Below are 21,085 nucleotides of genomic sequence, written 5' to 3' on the forward strand. Positions count from 1 at the left end.
CGGTGGAACCACAATCGTTGATCAAATCGTCATCTGCATTGCTCTGTGTCCTAATTTGCGTCGTTGATCTCATCGCCATCGCGAGATGCACGTGGCTCCGACGAGGAACCAGCTCTGGAGGAAACAGTGGTGGTAGTCAACCGTCGACGAATAAAGGATTAAAGAGAGGTGCGGAAGAAGAGAGGAGTAAGGGAGAAGAGAGATCTGAGAGATGAATTTGAGCATGTGAATACAATATAGCTATAAACAGTAAATTGAAAATTCACTATAGCTACTAAAAGTAATTAAATTAAATAGTAGTTACTTGCCATAAATACCTCTTAGGGGTCGTTTGGTTTGAACACAAGTTTGATGGGATTAATTATGTTAGGATAAGTTATACTGGGATTATTTATGTTGGGATTAGTTATCCTGATATTGTTTCTTATTGATTGTTTAGTTTGTTGTATTAAAAGTAACATGCATTGCATAACTTTTAAGAAAAAATTATTTGTTTACAAAAATACCCTCCACTTTATGTAATATCTTATATAGCAGAAAAAGAGTTTTGAGAACCTCATGGCTATTTTAATCAATTTCACTGTTTTATCTTGGAATAAGTTATCTCAGGATTACTATTCCACCCTCGATAGGTATAAGTTATCCCAAAGACTATTTTTTTATCTTTGGAATAACTTATCCAATGATTAGTAACCAAACAAAGAATAAGGTAGTACTAAATTTTTATTCCATCACTATTTTTCCATCATACCAAACCATCCCTTAGGGTTAGTTATGCCACGTAAATTTTTCATGAATCATACAGTGTGAACTGAATTACCATTTAGTGAGCGGTATCATTCGAATTTGCATGATGTTTTCTTGTGTGTAACTAATGGATTTTCTAAATATGTAAATAACATTATCCATGAAGAGGAAATAGGCTTTGGAGGTAGAAACTCCCCCTCGAGAACAAATGCAATGAAGGAACGAAACGTGATAAAAAAGGAGAAGAGCTGCCCCAGCAAAATTCATATGAATATTTAGGACAATTTGCAGGATTGTCCTTCTTTGGGGTGGTCTTTAATATTTGCCCCTCAAGTTGGTGATCTTTTAACTTTTTCCCTTCGATAAAAATTCCATGATTTCGAATTCGAACCCCAACTCAGTTAAATATTTTAAAAAAATTCACATAGGCAGAATTTGGACAAATCTGCCAAACATGTGTCTTGCAATTTTTTTTTTTTTTGAGTTTGAGCCACACAACTTCTAGATATAATAAGCGAAAAACTTAAAAGGCACCAATTTGAAGGGCAAAAATTAAAGACCACCCCAAATGAAGGGCAATCCGCGCAAAAAAAAGAATATTTAGTAGCTAATCGTTCATTTAATAGAGACATGTCATTAAGCATTGATCATACTAATACTATGATGATAAAGTCTATTACAATCAAAAAATATATGCTATCAGATTATGACTACTGGATTCACTCATACCATGAGTTGCGCTATCATACAAGAAATGTCTCGTCTGTCAAATCTCATCGAACCCATGATACAGAATCAATTTCATCTCTTGCCTTTTTGTATAGTTCAAGCCTCTTGGCACATTGCTCCCTTTTCCCCATCAAAGCTGGGTCTTCATCTAACAATTCTGCCAGGTCCTTGCCCTGAAAATTTCCCCAAATCTATTAGTACCACCTTTGGGACATTAGAAGTATCAAAACCAAAGTTGGGTTAACAGCATTTTCGGTCAATTATTCGTCACTTTTGATCCCTTTGATTGTAAATATTAAAAACAATTATCATAATTATTAATCGTTGCACTACTTAATTATTCATAGATGTTAAATTTGTACTGTTACTCCATGTTTGACGGTAATATAGTTCTGAAATCAGTCCAGGTATATCATACTTCCTACATAAAAGAACTAAAAATACATATTTCTTTCATCCTATATCACGAGGATCAAAATCAGAATTTACCAATAACGGGGGACAAAAAGTTCTAGTGTACCGTGAAAGTTTATCTGATTCCCCTCAGAACAGTAACTATTCGCATGGGATGGTATGAAGGAAATAAAAGAACCTTAACCAAGATAAACTTATTTCATGAATTGCAGATACAAGACTTCAGGAAAGGTAAATGTTGCAACCATTATTACTTGAACAGACTGAACTCTAATGTTATCACTGCCTTTAACTTAAGAAACCCATTCTATTCACAATATACCAGATGTTATACGCAATCTCTGCAAGGAAAAATTTACAACCAGAGCTATGATACTCGGAGCTTCTAATTCTGCAAAAGTTTTTTTTTTAATATTATTTTCAACACCTATAACTCAGATGTATTCTATTGCCAAAATGAAGAAGAACCAAGAATATCAAGCCTTTCAAGTTGGCAATTAATACAATAGTCTTGACCCACATTCAGTCATTCATATTTTAGTTCGTGGTACAAAGCTGGGGGACAGTATCCAGTTAGAACAGCATGCTTCGATAATTTAAATTCCAGAGGAAAAATTACATAATCACATCACAATGCTAGTTACTCGTGTGTCTATCTAGGAGATTAAATGACTAACCAAATCACCCTTAGTTTTATCTAAAGAGAATTTAAAATCAAATTTCTGAGTCTCATGGATCAAAATTAAGCTGAATAGATGTAGAAGATTCGCATCCAAAAGAACTTAAAACAGAATTTCTAGTATCATGTGTTAAAACTAAGCTTAAACACAAATTTAAATCAGACGCCAAGCACATACCTCTCTCTTCCCAATTTGAGTGTAGAAGTGATTTAGTAAAGATTGTTTGGCCTCCTTAACTTGGCAATAAACCACTGCTTTGGGGATAGTGTTTCTCAGCGTATCGGTCACCATATTTACATAAGATGATACGTTTGACCCAATCCTCCTAAAGTGACCCTCTGCATACCGGTCCACAGCAGGAGTAGCTGCTGGATTCCCCCCTTTAGTAGCTGCCGGATTTCCCCCTTTCTCCACTTCCTGAGGAAGTTTTCTAAAGAAATCTACTGTCAAGTAGGAAGATTCCATGTCTACAAGTCTTAAGACTGTCTTTCTACCTTCTTCACGAAACTTCTCCAAGGCTTGATATGACGCTGCAGCTATTGCAGATTGCAGACTAGGAAACCTCTTCAACTCCTGCTCCATCAGCACGTTTAGAGAAGGAAGAGAAATGGAGCGGGAGGCTAACGTTGCTCGGATCCTTCAAAAATATCAACAGATGCGTATCAGATCCTCCGAAGTAGTGCATTTTCTGAGGATCCGACAACAGTGCAGCACCATTTTTAGAGAGTCCGAGCAACATAGGTGGGAGGCTAGGGAGGGGAGGAGGAAGAATAGAGCTAAACCCTGTGCAGGGTTAACATTACCTGACATTCTCCGATTGATTTCCTCACAAGTTCCTTTAAGACAAAGTGAACCTAAATAAATGGATCTTTACTTAGTTATTCATTGATTTAAGAGTCTCAGTGACGAGCATGTATGCTAGTTTACTTCAATATACTTCAAAATAAGTACTTACAGCATCTACAGAGGCTTCAGCTGGCCCTATAAAATAATTTAGTGCTCCCTCAATAAGCCGTCTATAACCTTGCTCAGGTGCAATCAAGTGTGGCTGATATCCATCTGCCTCAGAAACGATTTTTCTCACGTTTTGTATTGAAAGATGCCGGTCAAATGGGAGTTTTCTTAAAGCAGCAGGAAGCTGATTGTCAAAAACTCCATAAATTCGATCACCTCCCGGACGGCTGAAAGAAAGAAATAATCTCAAATGAATAGTACTTCAATGAACAGGCATTGCCAGAAAGAACTTATATAGCCGGGCTCAACTTGCTTGTGATTGAGGCATAGTTGTTGTAATTAGTGGATAGTACTTCTATCTAACTTTTTGACAGCAATTATATCTTAACAAGGCTCATTCTGGAGCTTAACAAAAACATGTACGTCTATGTATTAAGTTCCCACCACATAAGAGGATAATTTTGTGTGCCAAATCAGGGCTAGTAGTATCTATTGTTTTTGGACCTAAGTGCCCTCACTTTCAAGGAAGGAGTAAAGTGAATGAGATGCTCAAATATTAAGTTACTCTTCGAATCAGGAAGCACAACATTTAGAACTTATTAAAGAATGTACGGCACTATCACTTTTCTACAAAAGCTAAGGCATTCTTTTTCTCTTACCCTTTAGACAGGGCCAACAACTTCAGACAAAAACTATATGTGTATACTGCTTGGGTTTACATTCATCTCCAACGGACCAATAATCCAAATGTTCATCAGTCTTTTTATTTGAAAGAGAACTAGGCTTTCCAAGACCAAAAACCAAGTCAAAAGAACATTATTGTAGTCCGAATGGCCCAAGCTATCTCGGAAAACAGAATAAGAGGTAAGACGGATCGAGGAAGAAGCATAAACAATGAATTAAAAGAATATAATTAAAAGAATTTACCAATTGTTTTGGTTGTAGCATAACTGGACAGAAGGCTTGTCCACAAATCTTACTGAAGTTATGTACTGCTCCACTCACAGAGAACACACCATTTCTTTCATTCTTTTTTCATGGCATTTTAACTTTTTCAGTGTTTCAGGAATTTAACATAGCTACAACATTTCATTAAAACAAGTTATCTAAAATCCAAGTGGTCATTGAAAGTTAATAATCACTGATTTAAAGGTAAACAATACACTCTGAATGAATTAGTAAACGGCATAGACGGATGAAGTTTTTACAGTTACAGATTATTTTCGTCTGGTACCATTGACATCGAGAAGATGTCCTTTTATTAGTATTTCCCAAGAAATACTAACCCAAGCTAGACAGACTTACTAGTTTCATGGATATGACCATGATTACATGAATGAACAATTTTACCCCATAGTACCCAAGGCAAGTGCAAGCTTGGATTGATCATATTTAGCGAAGCTACCTGGTTAAAAAAATCAAATTAAGGAAAAGATAAAGTAATGCACATACCCTCCATCAAGATGCTCCTTAAATATCTTGTCAAAAGCACGGCAAAGTTCCAAGATAGTATACAATTGTGCCTGAAATGGAGCAGTGAAGTTACTGAGTATATAGTCTCTCAACGAACAAAGTTACTGAGTATATAGTCTCTCAACGAACAACAACAATTAATCACAGCAGTAACAAATAAAGCTTACCCCAGCATCAACAGAAATAGGCCTCCCAAGATGGTCCATCTCAGATTCAAGTTCGTCTATGCTTTTATTGATAACCGAAGTGATGCCTGGTATTTTAGCTCTAATTACAGACTCCAAGTGCTGAAACAGAAGAAACTCAAGTGTTAACTCTATTTTAATTTATCTAGGACTCTTTCTTTTCCACAGACAGCACTAAAAGTAGACCTTTGACAGAAGTTTTGCAAGATATTCTGAACCCATCTTGCTAGCCAGATGCCCGTAGTCAGGACTGCTTGCAAAATATTCACGCTCCTTACTTCTTGCATAGATCATGTCAACATTTTTATTTATATCAGCTTGTGAACGATTCACAATTCCAACCCAAGGATGTTGCAAGCGATAAGCCCTTCCTTCAAGCACCTTAGATTAGAAATAAAAACAAATTAAAATGCTTTCATAAGTGATGAGGAGGTCCTCATTAAATTAAAGAGGAAATGAAAGAACCAGTGGGGACAGGGAGGAAACAACGATAGTACGTTCACAGTTCAATTAGGATAGCTATTCTAAATTCATCCAATTATATATGCACAAATTGTATGAAGATAAACTCATTGATGATAACCATCAAAAGAGATCATCCTTGACAAATTTATTTCCTCTGTACCTAACAGAATGATGGGGCTTTTGGAGTGCAAGGATCAAAACTTCTAAAGTCTTATTTGAATTTGAACATCAGTTCCTAGAGCTTGTCGACACAGCATTTACAAATTTAAAAACTACGCAAAAAGTAGTATATATCACAATTTTTTACAGTACAAAACGTTTTAAAAATGTAAGAAAGGATCATAATGAAAGAGAAAATTGTTTCAAAATTGTTTCACTTCTCAAACAGTAATTGTTTTGTTAAATTGAGTGACCATCTCATCTTAGAGTTTAAATTGTTACATAGGACACACTTTTAGCTACTTGAATTATCTTTTCTACACGCTCCCTCATGTTTTCTTGGGCCAAACACGTGAAATTTCTTTTTGATAAATGGTCGACAGTTGGACTTGAACTCAAGACATTTGCCTAATCTGATACCATGTTAATAATTGACCATCTTATCTAAAGCTTAAGATATTAGATAGGGCACAAGTTTATTTACTTAATAATGTCTTCAACAATACTAAAAATTAGGACATATGAAGTAGTAAACTTTTGTCGATAATCAACGGAGAGGATAAAATAACTCACATCTAAAGCATTAGTCCCTTTATCCATCAAATCAAGCTTAGTCAACACGCCAAATGTCCGTTCACCTGCATGAGCAGCAATTTAACTCCTTGAGAGGATAATTATCACAAAGATAGAGACTGAAAAGTTCTCCCAAAATATTACAAACTCCAATTTGTTACATCCCAAGAGTATATACCTGTGGGATCTACTTCCCTTGAAAGTTTTATAGCATCTGACGTGGCAATATCCTGGTTGGCAGGAGAAATTGCTAGAATGATGCAGTTGGGCTACATATCAAAGAAAACGTTATGAGTTCAGATGATTAAACAGACACCAATTTAGTCATCAGATATAGCAGCATTGCAATAGTTCCAGTGGTAAGCCCAATGTGCATGATCTTTGAAAGAGCAACTAGCCAAAAAGGTGAAAATAAAGCCTCGGACTACTTACAATGATGAATGTATAGATCATATAATTTGCTAAATACACAACTAGTAGTTATTGAAAAACAAATGCAGCAATCCAGCATTGAAGGCTTACCAGCTCATATTTGTCAACTGATAGAAATACTAATGCAATTATTTTTTGGCACCATATATTTTGACATATTCCTATTGACAATAGATCCTAGAAAGAAAAGACTTTGATCAATTGGCAAAGAATTCTTTTTATCTGAATGTAAGGGATTGTTGATGTATGCTCCCCAAGAAAGCTCTGTGGCACAAAGTTATGCAAGTATCCAAAATAATGGATCAGTCCACTGTTAGCTTAACTCCATTTGAGCTGCTGGTGGTATTCTACTCTTATTTGATTAGCGTCACTGGAACAAAGTTACGCCCGTATCCAACAAAATCAATCAATTTATTGTTAATGTTAACTCCATTTGAGGTGGTAGTGATATCCCACTCTCCTTTGTTTAGCCTCGTTTATACCGTCTTCACTTGTTCAGAACAGCTATTTCTATATTTTTCTAACAAAAAAGGGGATACTGGAGTTCAATATTATAAATACAGGAACAACAACAATGAATCTCGCAAGATTGAGTTCCAATCCTCACTCCATCTTTTGACATCCTTCTAGCTTTCACTAATGATTTGGAGAGAAAACCTTTAATAATTCAAATGTAATTCTTTTTTCCCTTCCTAACCCGAAAGTTTTAAGAACCTCCACCTTAGGCCAACTTCAACTAACTAAAAGTTACTTCAAAATAAAAGAACGTAAAATCTCTAAATTGCCTGCGGGTCATGTTTGTCAACAATGATCGGGTAAGTTCTCTTCATCCAGTATGCTCCTCATTAGATGGGGAAAAAAATCTCTCAACAATAAAAGAATACACAAGAAAGAGAAATAAGTGTGTCATTACCTTCTCAACAAAAGATCGAACCATGTCTTCAATGTCTTTGACAACATTCTCAGGCTGCTCCTCTGCATTAACAAATTTGTACTATTAGAGACACTCAGATCAATATAAAAATTCATTTATTTAGGAGAAAAAGTACAATACATACCAACAGCAACTTTGGTCAAGCCAGGTAAATCGATCAGTGTTAAATTGACCACTGCCAGTGCATAACATCAACCATGAAAATGTCAGCGTGAGAAAGGAAGTTGTTTGCTATATCAGGGAGTCAAGACCGCCAAAAGTAACATGATACAAGAACATAATTTGAGGAAATATTGGAACAGCAATTCCAACTAAGCATCTCCAATAATTCATATAAACATAAAGTTACTTTTGGAAGTACCAATTTGTTCCTTAAAAGATTTGAAATGAAACAATAACATAGAGTATACCATTTGGGGAGTATATGCTCAAGTGGATAGGAACAGGAGAAATCTGCTTTGTTTTCCCTGTTATTCTGTCAGTTTCATCCTGAATCTCCTTCCGTACAAGTGCTGTAAAAGAAAATAAGCTATGAAAAGCACATCTTTTGAATAAGTGAATTGTTTGTACGCATTCAAACACAAAATAAGAGAGAAAGCACAGTGAAAGAAAGAAGTAACTGCAGACTAACATTTAATGCTCCCAAGCCATAATCACATAATCGATATTTAACATATCCCAGCATCATCAGGTTTGGTATATTCTAGTGTTCTTCACTATTCACCACTTTGAAGTTGAATAAAAATAAACTACAAATTCTTTCTTTTTACTTTTTGGAGCGGTAGTAATTAAAATAAGGCCTCTAGAAGATGAAATGATGAAGATCATTTCACATACAAAAATCTGTAAACCGTCTTCTTGGGAGGTGACCGAATTCTGCATATTCTTGCTGCCCTTCATCCGTCTTGTGAAGCTGCAATACTAAGGGTCTCCTTGTAACAATCCCTGCAAAACTACTAACATATGAGTATACCACTCATTCGCCAATGTGATTCAAGCAGGAACACATATATTTGACATTTATTCCAAGTGGTTTATTTAAATAAAAACCTAATTAAGGGTGTAAGGAAAACAAGTGGCATTCCATATTGGTTGTGTCCTCCCCACCTTCCAACACACCTCATCTTCGGCCCACTCCAACATCCCATAGTATTTATCTATATTATATATAAATGCTTTTAGGATAATATTTTTTGCTAAAAAATAAGTTGAAAGCCTACTTATTTTCCTGGAAAACATTTTCCTTCGTAGCGAACACACCAACTATCGTGATCAAAGGCGTCTTACCTGATCCTCGTGGAAGAAAATCTCTGCCAACTATACTTTCCAACACAGATGACTTTCCTGAACTCTGAATTCAACACACAAAAACAATACAAGGTGAGAAATGATGTTTTACTCCAATATTTCCACTCCTTGAATGACCGCGAAATCTAAAATACCAACAACTTATATATTACGTAAATTAGTAACGGTGAATTCAATAAAATATTAGAAGAAATTGCACGGGTTTCCCTTCAAATGAGCTGGTCTTTTAATTTATGATATAAAAATATAAACTTATGCCCAGAAAAAAATTATTTACCTAGCGGCAAAATTAAAGACCGGCACAAAATAGGGATAAAAGTGTAAATGACCCAAGTAATCCGTCCATGTGGAGAGTATTGAGAAAATTTATTTGATCATAATATTTTTCATGTCTTTTGAATATTTTGAATTGTAATTATTATAACTTATAGTATTTGAATTGTAACTATTATAACTTATACTATTTTCCTGCTACGCAGTCTTTAAAACTGTAAATTTTATTTCAAAAATTTGAAAACTGTCATATCCTAATTTATTGTCAAAATTAAAAACTTTAAAGTCTCAAACTCGGAACAATACTACGTAAATAAACAGAGACAGAGGTAGTAAAATATGGGATTAAAGTTGAAAAGTGAGGCACCTGACCACCAACGACAGCAACAGAGGGAAGTTCATCCCAAAGAGAAGAGAAAGAGTTATTAGCACCGCCATAATCACCAAGAGCAGTACATGCCATCTGAATTCTATTCACCAAACCAATTAAACTCTCCATCGTCGTCATGTTAATATTTCTTCTTCTTTTTCTTCTAAAACCCTATAAGCTAAGCTCTAAAATTCAAGAGAAGAACAAAAAACAAACTTGTGAATTAAGTTACTGAAGGATGGCAGGCTATATGGACTTGAAAGAACATAAAGTGAAACAGAGTTTTGTTTAAATAAAAGAGAGAAAAGTCTTGAAGTTGGAGGGGCATATTTGTACGTTGATTCAATCAAAGAAGCGGAAGGTTCGATGATATGTCGCGCCAGTTGAAATGTTTGTCATCCTCATTTATCGTTAAAAACTAGTTCTACGAGGCCCGTGCTAAACTCTTAACATTTTAACCTTTTTTTTTAACTTTCATTGTTAATTGTTAATGAAATACTTCAATTCAACTGCAGAGCCATGATTTAAAGTTTATAGGTTCTGAATTTAATTTTATAAGTTATTTGATAGTAAATTAATAATCTATAGACAAATACAAAGTTTGTAATGAAAGCTACCAGATTTGATTGAAATCGTCGCTGACACTCTAGCTCCGCCCTTCTTCAAATTCATTTTACGCTTATCGTGAACTCATTTAAGATTTTAAAAATGTAATTCATTTTACCTGTATTAACAAAACTCATGCTTTCATCTTCTACAATTATCTAACACAACAAAGAAAATTCTAATAACTTCAAATCTATACTATAATATTATAACCTTAGTTTAAAAAAAATACACAAATTAACCTAATGATCCTACAATTAGTAAATAATAATTAAAGTACATTAATAAAGTAAAAGATTTTAAAACTATATTTGTCTATAATTTTAGAACAAATCTTTATAAGCACATATGAGCTCACTAAAAAGAAGCAAGATATTAGAAGTTTAAGGTTAAAGGATATTGTAATACCTAATAAATGCTTCAGTTGCAAATGAAAATTTGGCTCCAAAATTGCCAAAATTTTACCAGAACGTATAAGGACAAAGAATATATTCTCTCCATCTCAAAATATAAAGGCAATTTAATATATTTCGAAGATAAATTGGGTCAGATTAATTCAATATTTTGAAATTAAAATTCAAATATTCAAAAAATTTACATAAAATACTATAAATTGCAATTCTCTTATCAATATAATGTAAGGATTCTAAAAATATTTGTTAAAGTTTATATAATTTGACACATGAAAAGTGAAACATGACAAATATTTTAAGATAAAAGGAAGAAATTAATAAAAAGTTACTATAATATTGACCAATTATACCAAGGCCCAAGTGGAAGAATGATGGTAAAAATAATAAGGAAAAAAGGCCAGTGAATGGTCTTAAAAAATGAATGAGGCCAAAATGAATTAAGGAAAAAAAAAAAAAAACAAAGCCACGCGGATTAGCTTGATAGGATCAACTTGAATGTGAGGACGACAAATTTTTTTGATTCCCTCTTATTACATATAGTAATAATAGTTACCTCACACGAGAGGTATTTTTACATAAATAAACACACATGTTACCTACTTTTATTTGCAGTCAAGAGCGTGGTCAAGTCAATAAATTACATGAAAATAATGGTTCAAATTCTATCATAGACAAAACTAATATAAAACACAATAAGTTTTTAATTATATATTTAAGCATAAAAACACAAAGTAAGTTTTTTTAATCTATTAAGCTTTATTGGACAGAGTTATCTGAATTTTGTGCTAGTTGAAAATAACATATACTTTGGATTATTGGATACGAAGGAAAATATTTTCCCGAATTATATTTTATTGAAAATAAGTATTATTTGTATTTGTTTATTGGTGTTTGATAAGTAAGCAAAATAATATTGTCTCAAACATATTTATATGTAATTTGTAAAAACACCGGGAATCAGGTGTAGTGGTCAAGGGATGACAGGTATAACAGGTGGGGAGGAGACAATTGCTACAATCCGCGTAAGCACGCTTGACGAGAAGGATTTTCAAGTCAAAGTCATGGTATTTGGAGTGTTTAAAAAGGATCAAGATCAAGCTAGAAGATTGGGGATTATATTTCTAATTAAGGTTATTGTGGCTAGCTTTGTAACTATGCTAACTTAGTTTCCTTGCTAATTTAGGGGTATTTGGTCATTGTAAGTCTAAATACCGACTGTAATATAAATAGTCTCTAATGGAAATGGAAATATAAATAGCCTCTTATTTCATTATTTTAGGGTTAATTAGCTAGATTTTGATGAAAGGAAGAATATTTGAAGGTTGGGTTTATCCATAGATATTTTAATTCGCTAGTGCAAAGGGATTAGTCTCTTATATTCTCTTTAATTTGAACCTCTCTTAGAATTCATTGATGTATGAGTTCATTCTTATCTTTTTCTGTATATGTTTTTTATGATTAAATGACTATTTAATTGTAAAATTTATCGTATCTTTTTCCTAATTGTTTGTTCGCTTCTCCCTATCTTGGTCTTTCGTATTTTTTAGTATCTCTCTATTTAGCAATTAACCTAAAAGGTCACTTATTGAACTTGTTTTCTTTTAAAAAAAAAAAAAAAAAAAAATCGCCCGGCTGGGCTTTTTATTTATATGAAAGCAAAAAATGTCTAACAACAGCAAAACAAAAAGGGAAAATGACCTAATAATACTACTTAAGACTCTATATTACAAAACATAAGGATACTTTTCCTTATTTACAAAACATACCAATAAAATTACAAAGTATACCAGCTTTTGGTTTAATGGGATCCCACGATTTTAGGCTTTTTTTTTTAAGGAAAAGAATATTTTAAATGTGGGCTTAATTTTAGGATAGTTACCAATCAACTTCTTTTACTTTTTAAAAAGATTTCTCTCTCTCTCTCTCTCTCTCTCTCCCTCTCTCTGTCTCTCTCTCTCTCTCTCTCTCTCTCTTCCCTCTCCCTCTCCTCTCCCTCTCCTTCTATGATAGACACCATTTCCAGATCTAAAATTCATTTTTTCTCCTAGAATAAATTTTCAAATCAATATTACAAAGGACTTTTTATTACTGACCTGTATATTAATTGTATGTAAAAGTTGGTCTGTATCGTTTTGAGATATGTGTGATCATTGTGTGTTTGAAATCTTTATATATTATATAAACTGTAGTTTTCAAAAATGTTGAAAACTAATATATGTATGAAATTTGCTATATATCATTTAGATATATGCGGTAAAATGTGTGTGAAAAGCGAATAAATTCGATATGAATTAGTGTATAAAATGTGTATGGACTCTGGTTTGTATCAATCAGAAAACTTATTATACATATATACTTTCTCATAATCTATATATACTTTGATCATATTTAATTCAATTCTTATGTACTTTATCATATTCAAAATATACATACAACTTTTACACATATTTCATACATAAAAATTATAACAAATTTATACAGTTATACATATTGCATACAAAAATTTATACATATTTATTTTCTGGTGTATGAACTTTGTATGGAATCTGGTTTGTATCAATTACAAATTTATTATACATATTTTCTCAAAATTTATACATACTTTGATTATATTTTATACAATTTAAATGTACTTTTTCATAATCAAAATACACATACGATTTTTATACATGTTTCATATATAAAAATTATAACGAATTTATACAGTTATACATATTGCATACAAAAATTATACATATATGTTTTCTGGTGTATGAACTCTGTACATAAAATTTACCGATTAGAAAGGACTTTATGAGTAAAAGTTGGAGAAAATTAGGGAACAATATCTCTTAATTTTGAATGGAGAGAGAAAAGTGGATGAAATAAAAGAGTAAAAGTTGGAGAAAATCAGGGAACAATGTCTCTTAATTTTGAATGGAGAGAGAAAAGTGGATAAAATAAGGAAAACAGTTTCTTTAATGTGTTTTATTTACTTCTTTTTAATTTACCTGATTCGTATAGATTTTGTAAAAAATCTATTGATATCTTTTATAAACTGAAAAGTATCGTCATGTTCTGTAAATATACACACTGACTATGTACATATATGTTTTTTGCTCAAACAAAAAAGCTGGTTCAAGCCCAAAAGTCAAGTCCGACCCAAAACCAAAACAAAAAGGAAAGTAAATTTTGACCAAGGGCAACAAAATTTTCATTTTTCCCATTTCTCTCTTTCTTGTCTTTCTTGTCTTTCTTGTCTGTAAAATAGATGATGCCACAAGCTTGTAAGAAGCTGCTTGTTGCTGTTTCATCAGCTGAAGTCTCCGTCGTCGTCGCCTTGAAGATTTCGGTGAACAGTGTTGACACCTAATTTTTGACCTCCCATAATTTATTTTAATCACCCAGAGTCCTTTAATATTAAATGGAGTGAAATAGGTATTTTTAGAACCCAAAATGATTTTATAAAATTATTTAGATAATATTTTACCATTCTCACTTGGTAAAATAATTTCTATAAATATTACAAGTCATATTATTAGAACAATATTGGTATTTTCCAGAAAAATTGAATCAATTTAGTAAGTATTTCACTTCTTTTAATTCAAGGGAATTGGTTATTTAAAATAAACATTCAATTTTTCCATTTATCTTTAATTTTTTGCACAAATAGGTCATTATGGCCAAATATATGATTACAATTGAAATAATCAATTGAATAATCTAATTTTCACTTTAATAGCCTAATTCATGTTTTTGATCTTAATTAAGGTCATATTTGCAAATTAGAAAATTAATTTAAAAGTGGTCTTGATTGCAAAAAATGTTCAATTAGTGGACATTCTTATAAATACGGCTATTTGTTTAAAATTATATGTAGAAGCTTCTCCCAATATACATGTATACATGGATATACACATGAATATACGTATACATGTGTATATCTCATGTATACACATGTCTAAAACTGGGCCGCTTGTTCCTTTTTAAAAAAAAAAAGTGGTCGGGTCCAGTCCATTAAGGACTGACTTGGCCCAACAACTCAAAAATATAAAAGCACAAAGGCTTCAACCAAACGAGCCCCGAAGGGGTTGTTCTTATTTTCTCAGTTGAAGGGTTTTTAAACTAGGGGTTTTTAAACCCTAGCGCCGCCTTAAGCCGACTTCCTCTCTCCCACGTGGTTCGCCATTTTTGGCAAACTTTCAGAGTGCCACAGGCATGGCACAGTCGTGGTGTGTGCTTTTTGAGGAAAAGCATTTAATGTTTCTTCCTCTTTCATCAAAAATCAAGCCAAACGAGGTATAAATTTGTATTTTTACTTTGCTTTTTCATTGCACAGGTCTCAAAGCTCTGCAAATCTTAATGGTCTTTGTTTGCATGTGTTTGAACTGCCGATTTCTCATTGGTTCGTTGAAGACCTCTTGGATTGAGGTCAAATTTATTTCTCTGAGTATTTTTTAGTAGATCTTAGCCGTATATGTTTCAATTTGCTAAAATCTGGGCCATTGAAACAATGTGGAGAAGCAACGGTTGCTTGTCCCACATCGTTTGAGAATTAGGGTTTTATGATTTAGGGGTTCTATCCAAATTTGCATTTTTTTTTTTAAAAGTTGGAGCATCTGAAAATCTCATTTGCATAAAAATTCAAATACCTAGGTTTCTAGCTATTTTTGCTTAAAACCTTTAACTTTCGGATTAAGTCTAAAGTTTTTAAATATTAAGTGTTGTTGTTATTGTTGATTGGTGGCTGAGTGTTGGAATTTGGAGGAAAAAAGGGTCTTCTAAAGTTCAATATCTTCTAGACTGCACCATAAGAAGGTAATTTCTCATCTTTTCTTTTATTGCATTTCATAAATCTTTATGTGTTATTAGTTTAGTATTAGTTTAGTTTCAATGTAGTTAGTTTTGCTAGTTCATTTTGCTTAAGTTAGGTTAAGATGATGTTGATTAGTTTAGTAACTAGGGTCTGAATTCTGTCTACGTTAGCTTAATATGTGTTTTTTGTTAATTGGTTGCTATCTAAGTTAGTCTAATATATATTGCTGTCTATATTAGTTTAATATGTGTTGCATGTTAACTTGTTGTTGTCTAAGTTGATTTAATATGTGATACTGTTTATATTAATCTGATATGTATTCTTGATTGGCTTAATTACTGTCTGCTAATATTGGGTTTATAGTAATTAAGGAAGTATTTACATTAACCTAGGATGTTAAGAGATTGCTGGTCTTATCCTTATGTGTGATTTAAATCAGTATTTGCTTTTTAAATACATAACCCTGTTCCTGAATCATGCTAGATCATTCATAATATTGCCTAAAAGATTTATAGTCTAAATTTGTCTAAAAGGGTAAGTAATCAAGTTTAGATGTTTTATAATGGTCTCTGTTTGGCCCATATTCTTTGACAACACTGTATTCACTTTAAATAAGGCTTAACTGTGGTTATATGATTCTGTGTAAGCTTAAAATGTGGCTTGACTTGGGCAGTAAGTTGGTATTGACATTCATGGGAGGTTATACTTCAATATGGCTTACAGATTGGTAGTCAAACTTGTTTACAAGATTAGGCTTAGTCTATGACCTGCTAAAATTTGCTTACATATTCTGTTGAGAATTTGTTTTATGTTAGTGTCTTGTTTGAAAGAAATTAACTTTAAAGGTGATTATACACACCTAGTAACTAAGTGATGACTTGTTTGGGTTCTGAATTTGTTCTTAGACACCTAGTTGCTCCTCTTTGTTTAAGCTGAATCTCTATTTGACTGGGTGTTTAACTTGTAATTGGCTTATGGATTTTAAAACTGGAACCCTTTGAGTTATTTCAAAACTGTCAAATCTTTTTGGTATGGTTTGTTGCTGTGTTGATAAATAAGTTAGTCTAATCTAGTGAATGATAACTTGCTAGGTATCTTACTTAATCACTTTGTTTGTCTAAAATGGGTTCACTTATTCAATAAGGTTAAAACGAATACTTACCCTTTATGAAATACTGGTTTAAACCATGCTTCACTAATCCACCAAGAAGATAATTAAAACTGGATATTGGTATAGTTCATCTAGGTACATTAAGTCCACTGAAGTCTGTTTAAGTGAAGTAGTAGTCTTATTATCTCCTCATGCTTTCAAGTGTAAGTTGGCTTAAAATTTGACTTCCTTAAAGTGTAAGTTAATCATGGAAACCCCTTGAATCTTGTGTGGCATCTGGAACAAGAAGGTGAAAGCTTTCATTTTTGGGCTTTTTTAGTATCTCCATGGGTGTGTATATCAATGGTATAGGGTTGATAGGTTTGTATATCTATTTGTGTGGAATTGGCTATTTTTATTTAAGAAAATGACCCTATGGGCCTGTTTACTTTATTTCAGTCTTAGGCTTGGGTCTGTGATGTTTCGTTTAAGTCTCTATGGACCTTTACTAATTATTACCTAATCTGTCTAAAAATTAATAAGTGAAATAAGTATAGTAATGATTAATTGATTAGTCTATTGATTAGTTACTAATACTTATCTTTCTTATGTGTTTGTAAAAAATATCTTCGGCCTTTGCATTTATCACCCATGAATTGGGCTGAGCCGAATTCCATCCATGATCGAGTCTGCCTGAGAGGAGAAAAATGGCAAGGGAAGGAGGTCCAGCTATGAGTGAAAATAGTACTAATGAGTGCGGGTAGCCCATAAGTGAAAAAAAATTTCTTTTCCCCCCTTTATTTGGTTATTTGTTTTATCTGATGTAATTTTTAAATAAAGCTATGATATAGTGAAACCCTATGAATGTTAGAATCTAAGATCACACTTAGTAAACTTAGGTAACCTATCTAAAACAAACTCAAAATTCTTTCAAAATCCAATTTATGCTTAAAAAATTGATAAAAACGATGCTTAAGTAAACAAATTATTTGTCTTTTCAAAACACTTGTAAAAATGAGACTTTGGAATTATGAGCTGTGAAAAAAAATGAAATTTACTAGACTTGCTACATTTTGAGGGAAAGAAAAGAATGAAACCGGTTAAATGGAGATTTTATGTTGCTTGTTTTTTTAGAAAAATCGCACATTTGCTTCTTACAAAGAATAAAACCTAATGGTGTAATGTGTTGGAAACGACAAATGTAATTCTTTGTTGGTAGATTTGGGCATGAGTTGAATAAAATTTGAACCAAAATATAACTCCTTTGTTTTATACTAAAACGACAATGAGGTATAATTTGTACCTGGAAGTCCACTTGGAAATGGGCCTTAACTGATTGTTAGGCTAAAAATATTTGGACCATCATTTGATAAGGATTAACGTTTTTACGAGCTGAACTGGACCAAAATGCGGATTGAAAATAGACTACTGGGCCAAGAGTTAAGTTGTTTGGCAGATTTTGGACTTGGAATATTAAGTTGACTTATGGGCTTCACCTAAAACTGGGCTCAAATTGAAATACTTATGATTTATATATATGTATAAAAACGGGAATATATCCTATATTTTTTTATATATATGTATCATAAAACCCGTAAGTACTAAACCCATCTCGTTAGGACTAGAGTAGTAGCGACTCTACTTGGGAGAGATTCTGTCTAGGCATTCTCATCAGAACATACTAGCAATGGCTCAGGTGGAAGATTAATATACACACAAGACCAAAGATATTCAAATCCTTCTAATACACTAGTTAGACAAATTAGAGACCTATCCAGTTCTTACTTTTAAACAAATTCTTCTTTTTAGAGTCTCTAGTTTACAGATGTCCAGCCAAGTTACCGAATATCAAAGACATATCCAATAAGACAAATAGTTATAAAAGCAGACAAAGAATCACTTTCTTATAGTCTTAGAGTTTATTCAAGTCAAGTAAGAGAGAATCAAGGTTTAGGAAGTCACTCATCACAGGTTTGGAAAGAAAATAATCCCAAAGAGATGAAAACACATTCTAACATCCATAGTATCAAACAAGCAGGAGTTTAACACCTTTTAAGTTCAAATATACATGAATAAGAGTATAAGCATAATATATTGATCTTTCAGAGTTATTCTCTCCATCTTAAGTAGTCTTAGGAGGTCATGGAAGTTATCACACAAGGCAGATTCAGAAAGAAACAGAGGTGCACATGAACAAATTATTTTTCTAACCAAAAAAAAAGAAAGAATAAAGCCTTAATTTCATTCTTTTGAAACCAGTTTCATTTGATGATCACTTAACCATCTCAGAGATGCTCCTATCACTTTCCAGTTACCATTTTGACTAGAACTTAACTAATGATTAATGCACACAAGAAACAGGCTTACTTTAGAGCTTTAAGCAATTTTAGATGATAACACATGACAGTCACTCCCAAAACCAACCAGGTAATCCATACACTATTAAGGACCATCCAACAGCTAGAAAGCAGACTAGGTAACCATGACAGGACCAAAAGATATTTAGGAAACACAGAAAACAACAACTGATTGTCTCAAAGAAAAATATAAGAGGTTCCCTTCCAGCCTTTAAAACTAACATATGAGGCAATAAACAAGGTCCAAAGTGAACACATAACTCATTTTAGCCTAGTTAACCTTAATACTTAAATAGTTAATTGCTAAAGAGTCTTTATTTTCCCCTTTTAGACTTCATCACACCCATATTGCATCATGGCAGCCTTAAACTTTCAATGAAACAGTAACTAAACAAGACTTGTACCAATAGGTTAAAAAAATCACATATAAATAGACACAAACGCTAAGTTCCTTAAATGAAATCTTGAAATGATTTTAGAATCACATAAAGGCAGACAATGCATCAAACAAATTGAAACAATAAATATGGAAAAAAGATGAAATAGGTTGGTACCTTTCTATGGGGCAACCAAAAGATCAAAGCAATAGGGATTAGATCACAACTTCAGCACAAACACTTAAGCCCTTTGAAATTAGCCTTTTCTTTGAAAACCCCTTTTTTATTGGTATCTCTAGAGTATGTTGACATCCAATTTTGTCCCTCCTTTATTCTAATTTATTTCTTCGGGCTTCTAAATTTATTGGAGAGCTAAACATTTTTTTTACTATTAACGTCATTATTTTCATTTTTACTATTATTAGCATCACTTTATCACAAATTTCAAAAGGGTTAGTCATCATTTTTATTTTCGTTAAATTGATTATACTTTATCAAGTTCTCTACTTTCTACGTATTAATCACTAATTATCATAGTACATAATATACTAGTTATTAAATTAGAAGCCCAAAAAATGATTAAAATAAAAGAGGAAAGACTAGTGTTTTTCAGCCAAATAAATCAGCCCATACTTTAATTAATAAGACCAGCCCAATTCGTGACAACCCATATCCAGCCCAACCAAAATCACCTGACCCGGCCCACTATATTTAACAAAAAAAAAAACCTAATCCATCTCTTTCTCTTCCTCCTCTTCACGCCGCACTCCTCTCTCGTCTCTCTTTACTCTCTCTCCCCTCCTCGTCACCTTCTTCGCCTCCGTCTCCATTTCTGACATGAAAACAGAACCCTTTAACCTTACACAGTTTTGCCTACCCATTTCCACACAAGAAATCGTCCCTATATCTGCTTGTTCTGTCGCCTTACTCACTCCCCTCTCTATTTCCAGCAAAGAAACAAACCCCTCTTTCACCCTCTCAGATCTGTGCCACCATTTTCACGCAACGCTACTCGATGCTTCTATTTTAAGCGAGAAGCCAAGATTTTCTCTCCAACTCAGGACATGCTGTCACACCCTAATTTCCGTTAGGGCGTGATGGGCACCCGACCCTTATTTAGGGCCGAGCGAACCCGCGGACTCCCATAATAGTCATACTCACACTGGTTCTCAAATCATGACACGAATATACATAACAAAAATTTATCTTCGTTTTTCCTTGAATCAAATAAAATCTTGCAACATATGAAACTTATAACACAACGCATAATAGTATACCGGCTTACATAGCCATTTACATAACCGACATCTCATACCCACAACACTGCAAAGTGTCTCTAACCCAGAACATGAAACCATGACATGATAATCTGACTCGGCAGCACTCCGGAAGAAATGGAGCTCGCTAAATCCGCTGGAACGTCTTCTACTAAAATCTTCAGCTCACCTGGGAGTACCTGCGTGGCATGAAACGCAGCCCCCGAAAAAAAAAGGGGGTCAGTACGGAAGGTGTACTGAGGCATGTAAAGATAAATACGATCGAATCATACGGAAATAAAGAGGACAAAATGGTAATACAGTAACCGGAACTCATAAAACTTACCTTGAACGTAAATCATGCTTGTCAAAAATCATTAATGGCCGGATATCGTATTTAAAGAAATCATCATGAACATATGCATACATAACATGCCCCGGCCCTCTAGTGAGGGACGCGGTAAATAAAATCATCATGCATATATATGTAACGTG

The 21,085-nt window shown here is 33.3% G+C and overlaps 1 protein-coding gene across 3 annotated transcripts; it reads right to left on the minus strand.

Moving 5' to 3' along the window:
* Positions 1 to 1,361: 1,361 nt before the first annotated feature.
* On the minus strand, positions 1,362 to 10,067 carry LOC132053644 (phragmoplastin DRP1E-like). Of its 3 annotated transcripts, XM_059445744.1 has the most exons (15): positions 9,694 to 10,063; positions 9,033 to 9,096; positions 8,583 to 8,690; positions 8,156 to 8,257; positions 7,870 to 7,920; positions 7,725 to 7,786; positions 6,558 to 6,648; positions 6,380 to 6,444; positions 5,369 to 5,563; positions 5,165 to 5,284; positions 4,977 to 5,047; positions 3,526 to 3,751; positions 3,374 to 3,424; positions 2,748 to 3,143; positions 1,362 to 1,649 (listed from the first exon to the last, which is right to left on the minus strand). In XM_059445744.1, exons 1-15 carry the CDS (start codon positions 9,832 to 9,834, stop codon positions 1,521 to 1,523), a joined length of 1,872 nt encoding a protein of 623 aa, XP_059301727.1. In that variant the 5' UTR covers positions 9,835 to 10,063; the 3' UTR covers positions 1,362 to 1,520. The 3 variants fall into 3 exon arrangements, with proteins under 3 accessions (XP_059301727.1, XP_059301728.1, XP_059301729.1); XM_059445745.1 differs by lacking the exon at positions 8,156 to 8,257; XM_059445746.1 differs by lacking the exon at positions 1,362 to 1,649 and having other exon boundaries at positions 2,973 to 3,207; positions 9,694 to 10,067.
* Between the last annotated feature and the right edge of the window lie 11,018 nt (positions 10,068 to 21,085).

The sequence above is a fragment of the Lycium ferocissimum genome, chromosome 4 (assembly GCF_029784015.1).
Source record: "Lycium ferocissimum isolate CSIRO_LF1 chromosome 4, AGI_CSIRO_Lferr_CH_V1, whole genome shotgun sequence".
NCBI lineage: Eukaryota > Viridiplantae > Streptophyta > Magnoliopsida > Solanales > Solanaceae > Lycium > Lycium ferocissimum.